The 13,444-nt window shown below is 38.5% G+C and overlaps 1 protein-coding gene across 1 annotated transcript in view; it reads left to right on the plus strand.

The window, feature by feature from the left end:
• SGK1 (serum/glucocorticoid regulated kinase 1) overlaps positions 1 to 13,444 on the plus strand; it is a 113,250-nt gene that overhangs the window by 73,290 nt on the left and 26,516 nt on the right. The window contains exon 3 of the mRNA XM_007190897.3: positions 8,295 to 8,370. Coding sequence (XP_007190959.1) covers positions 8,295 to 8,370 — 76 coding nt within the window. The remainder of the gene's footprint in view (positions 1 to 8,294; positions 8,371 to 13,444) is intronic.

A 13,444-nucleotide genomic window follows, 5' to 3' on the forward strand; every position in this document is an offset into this window, starting at 1 on the left:
GCAGAAGTTGGTTTAAGCATGTTAGAGATTCCTGGGGAGCTTGAAAATATACTGACTCCCCAATCTCTTTTCTTCTTGTGTTGGGCCCGGACACTGGTATGTATTTTTTAAGTTCCTCATTGTAGTGTGTTGTCATGATTGAAAACCAGTGGAGAGCAACGTGTCTTAGATGAAGGAAAGAAAAATCTAATCATGGACTAGACATGGATCAGTCATGGACAAATCCAAATGATTTATTGAATGAAGTCTGAATCTATGCAAAGAGTTTTGAAGATTATCTTTTCCCAGCCACATGGTGTGTTAGTCAGACAATAACCTGAAAAATGAAAAGCCAATCATTAATAATTTTTCCAATAAATATACTTAATAGCAGAGTATAGCCAAAACAATTTTCTACATCTTTATGCAAAGAAAAAAAATGGTTTGAATGATAATGTTAGGAGCTAAATATCAGGTCAGGTCCCAGCCTTACTGCTGGGCTGGGGAGAAGTTTCTTTCACTCCAAATCATTTACAGAAGCATTAGCTACTCTGAGCTGACCCCACTCTAAACCACTTCAGGCCCCCAACACCAGGAATTTAGAAGGGTTAAAACACTAGAGGAAACAAAGACACATGTTTTAAACCACTACATTTTGCCATAATGACTATCCCTTTCACTCAAATAGCTTAAGTTGAGTGGGATTTATAGCCTTCATTTTTAATTGTTTAGAGATTAATAATTCAATCATACAGCAAGTGTTTGCTGAATGCCTACTATGTGCCAAGCACCCCTTTAGGACTCATGAAATTTACAAGAGACCATTAAAAAAAACACAATTATATATGAACACAATTATATAATTATATAAGAACACAATTATATATGAGATGGTGTTAAGTGCCATAGAGAAATATAAAGCAGGAAGGGGAAAGAAGTTTCCATTTTAAACAGGGTGTTGGGAAAGGCTTCCCTGAGGAGCTGACCTGTGAGCAGATATCTGAAAGAGATGAAAGTTATGCAGATGTCCAAGCAAAGAAAGTTCCAGTCTGAGTGCTCAGCAAGCACAATGCCTAGAAAGAAGTCTTTTTACTTTTGCCAATATTATTTGCACATAGATAATTCAGTTAACACAGTAAACTTTTTCTACCAAAAGATTCTCTCTTCCAGCCTCCATTCTAAGTCATGATACTCCTGTTAACATGTATGACTATATAATCATGGATAATAATAACTCCTACCAATGACTGAACCCTAGAAGAAGCTAAATCTAACCTTAAATCTAACTGTAACTTTGCCAGTTTTTCCAGTAAGGAGACTGAGCCTAAGAGAGATTATGTAACTTGCCCAGGGTCACATGCATAGTTAAGTGTGGGGCTGCCATATTTATTCCACGTCTGTCTGACTCCAAAGCCCATGCTCTAAACAGCTATATCTTATTATTTCTATCAACTTTGATCTAAAATAAACAATAAATGCAAGGAAGTTTCTCTTAACCACGGTGGATGTATTATAAACAATATAAATAACTTCTGTATCTCCTTCTGTAGGTCACTTTACCTCCTCCTTCAGAATCCATTTTCCCATCCATTAAATAAGGAGCTGAACTAAGTCATTTGTTAAATCTGTTCTACCCACAAAATACTGTGATTCTATGATATATTCACTTTGGCCACTTTAACATCTTTTGAGTCCTACCAAATCAATGACATAGTCAGTAAACATGCATTGATTGCCTTTTCTGAGCCAGGCACAATCTACAAACTCCATGACCCCAAATAATTTTTACTTAAGAATTTAACTATATGCTTTGGTATAGAATTTATAAAGGTTTGACCTGGATTCCAGTCAAACCAACTCCATGTGCCTGCTTTGCTTTGTGTTTTAACTTACAAATGCAGATGTGTATTGTTGATTTGGCAATATTATTGAAGAAATATGTAAGAAGGTGGACTACTTTAAAGCATCTAAAATGACCATATATTGCCCCACTCCCTACTCATGTCACCCTATTTGTTGCCTCCATCATGCTCATCTCAATCACCAGCGTTAGAAAATAAGTTCCATGAGGTCAGGGACACATCCATCTGCTTCCCATCTATGCATGTGGCTCCTAGTACTGTACCTACTATACCATAGGTTATCCACTAATATTTACTGAATGAAATGTATAATTAAATTACATTCAAAATTGAGGATAAACCCAAGTTTTAAGAAACCAATATCAGCTCTCAACTGACATCTTGAAATGTAACAGTGGAGACTTGGACTCTATAATCACTAACTTAAGCTACATTACTCTCTAGTCCTCAGTTTCCTTGTCCATAAAGTAAGCAGGAAGGGGAGAAACAGTGTCTTCCAGCCCCCCAAGTCGCTGATCCTCTGAACTCTACCACTGGTGTAGAATATAGAAAACATCTAATTTAACAGAGGTTTAACCTGGATATCTTGACTTTATGAAACTGAAACACTTGCTGGGCCAGGCAGGAGACATAAATAAGCAAAATGGGTGGGGTGGTAAATTACCTTTAGCAATTCACAGTCACAAGGGCTAAACTGAAAAATATAAAATCCCAGTAAGGACACAAGTGAATTAAAGCCACAAAAGGAAGAACAGTTGTCTAGTTTCTTAGAATCACAGTATCTTCAGGGGCCAAGAATAGTCCCTATGCTCCATGTTATATGGATGTAATTATCCTTAAGCAACTGAATGAGGATGGGTCACTAGCTTGTGGAGACCTGCATGATAAGACTTGTGATCTCTGATGGGATTCCTCGACTAAGCTCTTGATCAGACTTCTGCTGTCCTTGTCCAAACCATCATCTTCATGAGGGTGGAGGTTAGTGATACTAGATCCGCAGACTGTGGGGTGTTTGCTCTAGTGAAATAGTGTGGGTGGATTCTCATCCTGCCCTGTGTGCGGTGAAAGGTTGTAGCCCGAAGGTGGAGGCCAGAGAAGCCTACCTGCACATGACTGTGTAAGTGAAACCTCACCACTAGGCACCCAAAGGGGATCTGGTCTGAGCAGGTTAGAGATGAGCAAGTGCTCCTAGGAGGACTGAAGACCTAGCACATGAACAGGGGACCACATGTGCTTGGAAAGCCCGCCATGCTAGCTTAAACACAATACAGAATCGTCCCTTTAGCTGCCAGCAACTGTGGACTGCTGGGACCACACACCAAGTTCCAAAGTTCTGAAATATTTTGGACTCCTCCATCTTCCCTCATGTTCTGCCATTTATCAAGTCTTCCCAAATCATTCCAGCTGCGCTTCACCTCCGTTCCTTCCTTCCCGCAGTCACGGTGCCCACGCCCATCCTGCTCTCATCCACTACCTTCTGAGGGCACAGCAGCCTCCTAATCTCCTCCGTTTGGGTCTTTTCTGACTCTGGCCTCTCACACAAACTGCCAGGGCTCTTGAATTTCCTCACAGTGAAGCACTCATTGACTTTCAAAGCCATCCACTATCTGGCTTCCACCTAGTTTCCAAGCATTTCTCCCAGGAGCCTTCTACTCCCATGAAATTGTTCAACCAACGGTTGCTTAAATACACCTTGTTAGGTTTTGCTCCCACACCTTCATTTGTATTGTTCCGCCCACTTTGGATACTTTTCTACTGGCTGCTCACCAATCCAAGCGTTGCCAGTATTTTTTTTCTTCGGCCGCGCGCCGCGCAGCATAAGGGATCTTAGTTCCCCGACCAGGGATGGAACCCATGCCCCCTGCAGTGGAAGCACAGAGTCTTAACCACTGGACCACCAGGGAAGTCCTGCCAGTATTTTGAAAACCTGTCAAATCCTGCCTCTTCCGTGAAGCCTTGCTTAACAGCTTTGCCTACACTATTGCTTCTTCCTTTAAATCCTGACCAAAATTAATAACCATACCCTTTCTTCACATTGGGTTTGGAGGTACTTTTTTTTTTTAATTTATTTTTATTTATTTATTCTTTGGGTCTTTGTTGCTGCACGCGGGCTTTCTCTAGTTGCGGTGAGCAGGGGCTACTCTTTGTTGCAGTACACTTCTCACTGCAGTGGCTTCTCTTGTTGCGGAGCACGGGCTCTAGGCGTGCAGGCTTCAGTAGTTGTGGCACACAGGCTCAGCAGTTGTGGCACACGGGCTTAGTTGCTCCGCAGCACGTGGGATTTTCCCAGACCAGGGCTCGAACCCATAGTCCCCTGCGTTGGCAGGTGGATTCTTAACCACTGCGCCACCAGGGAAGTCCCTGGAGGTACTTAGTATCAGGCTGCATTATGGCTTTGTGGATGTCTATGTGCTGTCCCCAAATCAGAATATAAAGTCCAAATGATCAAGTTTCCTTTGTGTCCTTATAAAAACCAGGGTAGCATCTTAAACAAATGCTTAATAAACACATTTTGGATGTAATAAACCCATCCAAGAGAAAAAAATCAAGGAAGGCTTTTCTTCCTCCCAGATACACAGAACTAAATTCAAAATTAATGTTTGCAGGATGGTTTTACATCCTGTGATAGTGTCCAAGGGACATTTCTAAAGCCTTACTAGAGCAATTTGAGAAGCAAAATTTCATTTCTCTAAAGTGTTCTTGCTTACTTTTGAACATCATGGAACCTGAGATGGGAAAGAAGGAAAAAACCAAAGAACCCACTGTGGATTTCGTGAAGGGTCTTGTGAAGGGTCCTGTGAAGCCACTTGTGAAGGGTCTTGTGATGACTCAGCAGGACTGACATCTGATACAGACTTTTCTTACTTCTGTGAAGTACCTGAAACTGTGGCAGTGAGTTTTAGGGCATTGCTTACAAACAGTTGCAGTATATATAATTATGAATGAATTTGCATAAATTTGTGCTAAAAATATACGCCATGAGCTCAATAGATAACTTGCCGTGGGTACTTTGGTGCTTGGGAATCATGAAAAAAGCAGCGTGATAATAATACTTCCATGATAATAACACAATGAGCAAGAAGTCATTCTTGATGACTCTGAATTTAACAGGAACAACTTCAACAATGTAGAAGATTTTTCCAACAAATAGTGATAAAGAATTATTCATAAGTAAGTGAGATTTGGAGGAATGATGTTTATTTGACACAAATGCCACAAAAACACAAGATAATTAGAGCTGAATGCAGGAAGAATGCTCATACATGGCAAATTTCCCAAATGGGTCCATAGTTATAAAATCAACTAGGACTTTCCAAATAAAAAAGTGTGGATAAATAGCAATGAATTTTTTACTTTCACTCTGTTAGATTTATAGGTTCTTAGAAACATTTTAATCACTCACATCTGGAAATAATGTTTGTAGTCCTTCCCGAGTTGTTCCTCAAAACCAATTCCTTATTTCAGGGGCTATTATCTGGCCCTGACCTGGAAGCTCCTAGGTGATTAGCTCACAGGCCAGAGGGGATATCTTCTGGGGTACAGTGATCTCAATAAAGAGACTTAGAACCATTTCATGAGGAACAGTGGAAGGGAAGAGGGCCAGCTAACCTGGGAATGGAAGACTGAGGTGAGACATAACAGCTACTTTCTAATATTCTAGGTATTATTTTATCAAAGAGAAAGTAGATCTCTTCTATGTAACTCAGGAGTGAGCTAGAACCAGTGAGGAAAGTTTCAAGGATCCAAACTTCTGTTCAACTTGCAAAGAATTTTCTAACAAAGGGAGTAATACTTAGTGGAAGAGGTAATTCCTTTGAAGGAATTTAGACTGGGGCTGCTTAGTGAAATTTGAGGGGTGTTTTTGCTTTGCCACTCAAAATGGTATCCACGGAATGGGGCTGGTCTACACCTTCTTTTTTTTTTTTTTTTTTCTCCTGGAGATTTATATTTTAATGATTTTTTTTTAATCACAGTTTGACTCCTAAAATGATGGTTCCTATCAATTAAAACAAACTACATTACCAGGAAATCCATTAATAAAATGTAGACCGCTTACATATTTATGTGTGAAATATTTCATGTGTGTATCTGATATACTAACAGACATAGGATGATGATCTATTCCTAGATGTTCTTGTTGGGGGAGGAGAGGTAAGAACACAATATGAAATCTACCCTCTTAACAAATGTTTGTGTGCAATACAGTAATGTTAACTATAGGCACATGTTGCTAGGCAGATCTCTAGAACTTAATCTTCTTACATAACTGCAACTTTATATTCAATGTATGGCAACTCCCCATTTCCCCTTCCCCCAGCTCCTGCCAACCACCACTCTACTTTTGCTTTTACATGTTTTACTAATTTAGATGCCTCTTATAAGTAGTATTATGCAGTATTTGTTCTTCTGTGTCTGGCTTATTTCACTTAGCATAATGTCTTCAAGCTTCATTCGTGTGGTTGCATATGACAGGATTTCCTTCTAAGTCAGAATAATATTTCATTGTATGTTTATACTACATTTTCTTTATCCATTCATCTGTCCATAAGCATTTAGGTTGTTTCTACCTCTTGGCTATTGTGAATCATGCTGCAATGAACATAGGGGTGCAAAGAACCCTCTGAGATCTTGATTTCTACACGTTCCTTGGTATTAGTTCAGGGCAAGAGAAAGAGCTTGTGCCAGATTGTAAATGGACACACTGCTTCCTTCATCAGTAGAGATTTGTTATGGAAAGAAAATGTCAACAGAACTAAACAATGTACTTAGTGACATTCTTGCTGCAATGGAAGGAATACTTTGAGTATTTTGAGTACTTTGACTATTGCTGCAATGGAAGGAATTTATCCATTAAATAGTAAAATACTAGAGAATTTTCACAGTAATCAAATTATCACACTACAAAATATATATAAATGGAACATCCATTTGAACACTAAGATTTATATTTCCCCAATTGAATATATGTTTGAAAGTCACACATCACAATTATAGAAAATTGCAAAAAAAAAAAAAAAAGGATCATTACCGTTCCCTGGTATTTATTTATTTATTTAAACTTTATTTATTTTATTTATTTTTGGCTGTGTTGGGTCTTCGTTTCTGTGCGAGGGCTTTCTCCAGTTGTGGAGAGCGGGGGCCACTCTTCATCGCAGTGCGCGGGCCTCTCACTGTCGCGGCCTCTCCTGTTGCGGAGCACAGGCTCCAGACGCGCAGGCTCAGCGGTTGTGGCCCACGGGCCCAGCTGCTCCGCGGCATGTGGGATCTTCCCACACCAGGGCTCGAACCCGGTTCCCCTACATTGGCAGGCAGATTCTCAACCAGTGCGCCACCAGGGAAGCCCCCTGGTATTTATTGAAAGATTCTATTAGTTGGATGTGATGTGCACCAGGCAGAGTCTTTAGGTTGAATAAGTAATACATATTGCATATATGCATGTGCTACTATTTAAAAATAAAGATTCTGTTATAATTACAAAATAAGAATTCATATTAAAGTGCAACTGAATTAAAAGTAGCTCTTTCTTATTATGTGTTTCCCCAAGCATATATACTAAAAGTACCATCTCGGCTACGTAGAAGTCCAGAATGCTTTTTATTTTATTATTTTTATTTTTTTGCCCACGCCACACAGCATGCGGGATCTTAGTTACCTGACCAGAGATGGAACCCATGCCCCCTGCAGTGGAAGTGCAGATTCCTAACCACTGGACCACCAGAGAATTGCCCAAGATGCTTTTTTTTTTCTAATTTAAATTTATTTATTTATCTATTTATGGCTGTGTTGGGTCTTCGTTTCTGTGCGAGGGCTTTCTCTACTTGCGGCAAGCGGGGACCACTCTTCATCGCGGTGCGCGGGCCTCTCATTATCGCGGCCTCTCTTGTTGCGGAGCACAGGCTCCAGACGCGCAGGCTCAGTAATTGTGGCTCACGGGCCCAGTTGCTCCGCGGCATGTGGGATCCTCCCAGACCAGGGCTCGAACCCATGTGCCCTGCATTGGCAGGCAGATTCTCAACCACTGCGCCACTAGGGAAGCCCCCCCAAATGCTTTTTATGTGATGGATATTCTTACATGACAACGCTTGCTAATCATGCAGGGCCTCTGCATCCAGCTGTGTAGTTTGTGTTATGCAAAAGGCACACAATGAGGGAGCAAGCAAGAGGCTGAACTCCAGCCCCCACGAGCCCTGGCCGTGAAACCACATCAGGCGTAGGGTCGCCATCCATCCCAGTTTGCCCAGGACTGAAGGGTTTCCCAGGATATGGGGCTTTCAGCGACACAACCAGCATAGTCCTGGACAAAGCAGGCATGGTTGATCACCCTAATCAGGTCACAGATGCACTTTATGTTCTACTTTCAGCCTTGCAATCTTTTCTCTAGAACTGTAGGCCTGAAACAACTGAAACAGTGAAGCCATTTTTTCACATTTCTTTTCTCCTTTTGTTTTCAAGGTGAAAGAACCATGTAATCATGCCAACATCCTGTCCAAGCCTGACCCAAGAACCTTCTGGACTAATGATGACTCAGGTATTATTGGAAAAATACATTCTGGCCCTGTGATATACAGAAAGCGTGAGGCGGTAAAGCCCCACACAAAGGCAAGGTTTAGGGGAAATTTTTGGTTTTGCTTGTTTGTTTCTTTATACGTAGTCCAACACTTGAATGTACTTCACAATCACTTTTTTATAAGTCCCTTTATTTTATCTTCTTTTTCAATTTCTAAAGCATGTATACCATTAAGTACAGCTTGATGAATGGTGAAGTATATTCAACTGTTGGGGGAACAAAGCAATGAGTCTATTTCCTGGAGTGGAAGACAGAGAAATAAGATAAGGTGGGCAAATATACTGATCCAAGTGTCTCTTCCAAGGGAAGGAAGGAGTTAAAAACCCTAAGGTGAGTCATATTCCAAATACTCAGTGGAGGGCAAGTATGACTTGCACTATCAATCCCGAAGTAGAAATCTAATCAGAATCAGAGGAATGCTACTTTCTGAGATCGGAGAATATGCTTCAGGTGTGTAATTAAAAATCACACTCGGACCAAGGGTAGGTATGTTTTTGTAGGAAACTGAAGACATAACATCTTTTCATTCTCTTCCACAAACACATTGAACCATGAGGCCTAATGACACCAAGTAAAGACACTAGAACTGAGAAGAGAAGGTTCAGTAAAAGAAACAAAATAATTAAGAGGGTGATTCTAGAGCTTTCACCTTCTCTAATTAAATAGGGTCTAATTAAGTGGAGAATTGTGGTGATACCTAATATTTGTATTAGGCCTCACGGTTTGTATATTTGTACAGATCTCAGTGTGTTCACAAAAACCTAATTTAGTGTTTGGGCCAACCCTATGAAATAGAGGGGCACACATGAGAGATGAGATCAGATGCTGAAAGAGGGTAGCTGACATCCAAAGCTCACGAGCAGAGAACGTCAGGACTGGGAGGGGGATGGAGAACCTGTGTGCTCAGTTCTGTATCACTCTTCCTAGGAAGAAGCAGCTCTCCTCTGAGAAGCAGCAGGAGCTAAATTGGTGCTTTAATCTTTTCTTTATAAAAGAGAGTCAGAGACTATGCCTATTAGCAGAGGCAGGAGGGGTTGGAGAGAGAAAAGCACTCTGCTGCCTTTTTTTCAAAGACCAGGCTTACCGTAAACTTATTATCAATTTCATCTGTCAAAAAAAGTGTTCTGTCTTGTTTTATGTCTTTTGAAGAAAGATGAAGAAACATGAAAGTGAATTGGCCTATTTATGCCATCATTGTGGTCCATTAGTAGCACAGCCACAAAATAAACAAGCTGTCCACCGGCTAATACTACTATTAAGATCTACAGCACGTATGCTGTGAAGGAGCCATGTAGAACAAAACATAACAATTAAAAAATGAGGTTTTTTTAGTTTTTTAAGGAACTTCCATACTGTTCTCCGTAGTGGCTGTATCAATTTACATTCCCACCAACAGTGCAAGAGAGTTCCCTTTTCTCCATACCTTCTCCAGCATTTATTGCTTGTAAATTTTTTGTTGATGGCCATTCTGACCAGTGTGAGGTGATACCTCAATGTAGCTTTGACTTGTATTTCTAGGGAGACGCAAGAGGGAGGAGCTATGGGGATGTATGTATATGTATAGCTGATTCACTCTGTTATACAGCAGAAACTAACACACCATTGTAAAGTGATTATACTCCAATAAAGATGTTTAAAAATAAATAAATAAATAAATGATTCTTAAAGTTATGCAAAGAGAATGGAATTAGAAGGGAATCTGTACAGGCCAGATCCAGAAAATGCTGCTTAGGTACTTTTTGGAGCTGGAGAAATTATGTTACAAGAAAAACTACTGCAGAACGTGTATAGAAATAGCAAAAGGAATGCTCTGGATCTACTCATCTTACAAACTTTTTAAAAATTTTTATTGTGTCTTCAGTGGGGTTACAAAGATAGTATCCCTTCTGTAGTAGCAGCTCACTTAATAAAGATCCTCTCCAATAATCAATTCCTAGACTAAGGTCTATGTTTAGTGCTTTGGTGCGGAGAGGTAGTTGTTCAGTCAATGACTGAGGCATGGGTATTAAAATCTCCACCTATGGTGGTAGAATTATCTTTTGCTTTTTAAAATTCAGTAAATTTTTACTTTATATATTTTGAAGCTCTGATATTAAGCACATACACTCTTATAATTGTTGTAAGTTCTTGATGAATTGTGTTCCTCTTTATCTCTGGTAAAAGTCTTCATTTGAAGTCTTTTTTTTTTTTTTTCTGATATTAATATAACTTAGCCAGCCTTCTGACACCTACTCTTCACGTGATATATCTTTTCTATCCATTTACTTTCAACCTATCTGTGTCTTATAGTTAAAGTGCTTGTCATATAGACCTCATATAGTTAGGTTTTCCTTTTAAAGACTATCTGACAATCTCTGCTTTTGCTTGGAATGTCTAGACAAATTACACTTAATGTAATTGTTAGATATAACTATACCATCTTGGTATTTGTTTTCCTCATGACCCTTCTCTTCGTTTGCTGTTCTTCCTTTTATGACTTCTCTAGAATTATTTGAGTATGTTTTAGAATTCAATATTAATTTATCTATTGGCTTAGTGGTGGCTCTAAGGATTACAATTAATAACTAAGTTTTCACAGACCATTATAGAAAACTTCAAACAGTATAGGTCTATTTATCCCACTACTCCTCCCATGCTTTACATTATGGTTGTAATATATATCACTTCTACATATGAGATTAAACCAATGGTATAATGTATTTATACCATCCTTTGTACTTTCTGAGATGTTTACCATTTCTGATGGTCTTCATTTCTTCTTGAAGATCCAATTTTCCTCAGAAATTATTTCCTTTTAGCCTGGAAAAACTTCTTTTAGTGTTTCTTATAATGCAGTGATTCTCTGGCAATGAGAATTTCTCAGTTTTCTTTTATCTTTATGATATGGCTTTATACATGAAAATATTTTTATTTAATTCTTGAAGGATATTTTTTTCTAGATATAAAATTCTAAGTTGATGATTTTTTTTCTTTTATTGCTTTAGAGATGCTGGTCCATGGTCTTCTTGTCTCTATAGTTTCCGATGAGAAGTCAGTGATGATTTAAATTATTGTTACCCTAAATGTAATGTGCTGTCTTTCATTGGCTGCTTTAATTTTTTTTTTTTAATCTTTGGTTTTTATCAGTTTGACTATGATGTATCTAGAATAGAATCAATGTTCTTTAAGATGTAGAACTCTGAGGTTTAGGAAGTTAAACACTCTTCTAGTCTATTAGTAGTTTTCTTAGAATTTGAATCTGAGGGATGCAATTGTTTCTGCTGTAGTTTCTACACTGCAGCGTGCCCTTTCTTCATCAGGACATCAGCACCCCAACTAAAACTTTTCCTAGATGCCTTCAATTCTGTTAAGTGTAAACACAAGCTAAAGCAACTCCACAGCCTTCTGCAACATGTAAATTTATAAGCCTGCAAATGGATTGTTTACGAATACAATATTCTAGTCATAGTATGAATTTTATTAGGGTAACTTTTCCCAGTTCCTGAAATAATTGTGTTAAAATGGTTCCATCATTTCCTCCAGCAAATATATTTCAGTGAATGGATTATTTCCATTCAAAGCCAGCCATCATCAGAGAGTATTTTACTTATTTAATCTAATGTATAGTCTCGATACACAGTTTAAGTAGAGTTCAATATTGGAGGTAACTAGTCAAGATTGCTTGATAGAAATAGAAGTTAAATTTAAAAATCTTTTGTTTTGAAGTAGGGAATTACTGAGGGTTAGCTCACTCTGAAATTCCACCCTGGTGGGATTGCCTAGATTTTCATACCCATTATCTTTTTTGCGTGACTACCAGAGGATGGGGCTGGCGTGCTCAGTTGTCATATGCAGATATGGTAGTTGGAGAAACAAAAGTAATTTTTTTTTTTTTTTTACCATCTTTATTGGAGTATAATTGCTTTACAATGGTGTGTTAGTTTCTGCTTTATAACAAAGTGAATCAGTTATACATATACATATGTTCCCATATCTCTTCCCTCTTGCCTCTCCCTCCCAAAAGTAATTATTTAAAAGCTTTTTTTAAAAACATAATATGAAAGTAGCATATGTTCATCATAGGAAAGAAATGGAAAATTAACCACCCATAATCCTCCCACCCACACTTTTTTTCATTGGACTTGACTCTCTTGTGCATTCCCAGCATTTGTTCTGACAATAAGCAAACAGGCTGCACAAGTTTAGGTTCTTTCCTATTATCTTTGTTTTTAGGCCTTAAAACCTGATTTGTTTGTTTTGGCACATCTTTGTTTTTCAATTGCTGGTCCTTCCGTAGCCTGTAACATCCTCTTAAATGAGAATCTCAAGGTAAGATGAGTTTCCTCACACTTTCAGAATGTGTGTTTTTCCAGGTACTATTATTGGCAACACAGATAATGGTCTTTACTTAGAGGAAGTCAGATAATGAAGCAGTTAAACAATAAGGTTTCTTTTGCAAGGGCCATGATTTTAACTGGGCACCTGTTTTGCTAGGTAGGAAAATGTAGCTCCTTGATGTTCTCCCTGGGCTCTTACTTAAAGTCACCTTTTAACAAAATGCAATTCTACCCTTGGGCTGTTCAAAATGTCTAGATTTCTTTCAAGCAAAAATTAAAGAGGAAGATTCATTATTGTGCAAATTTTTTCCAGAAGGAAAACTAAATTTTCCCTTATATTTTCAGGATTATCATTATTTCTTTATATTTTTTAATGATTCATCACATTTTAAAATTCAGCCCAAATTTCTGGGGATGTAGAAATCAATATAAAGAGGTATATTCATATTTATGTGGGAGCAGTAATTTTTGTACCAAATGTAGAAATGAAAAGATGCATAGTTTGAAAACATATGGACTACAGAAATATTTCAGTGTTTCAGAGAATACATAAAATTAGATCATTGCGTTAATATAAGGAGAGGGAGGACTTCATTCCATAGATCTTTCAAAGTGGAGAAAATATAACTTCTAGATCTTTTTCTTAAAAAGCAAAACACTCTCATATTTAATATCCAGAAAACTGTTGCTTCATTCCTCAAGATATGGAATTATCTAAC

This window comes from Balaenoptera acutorostrata, chromosome 14 (assembly GCF_949987535.1).
Source record: "Balaenoptera acutorostrata chromosome 14, mBalAcu1.1, whole genome shotgun sequence".
NCBI lineage: Eukaryota > Metazoa > Chordata > Mammalia > Artiodactyla > Balaenopteridae > Balaenoptera > Balaenoptera acutorostrata.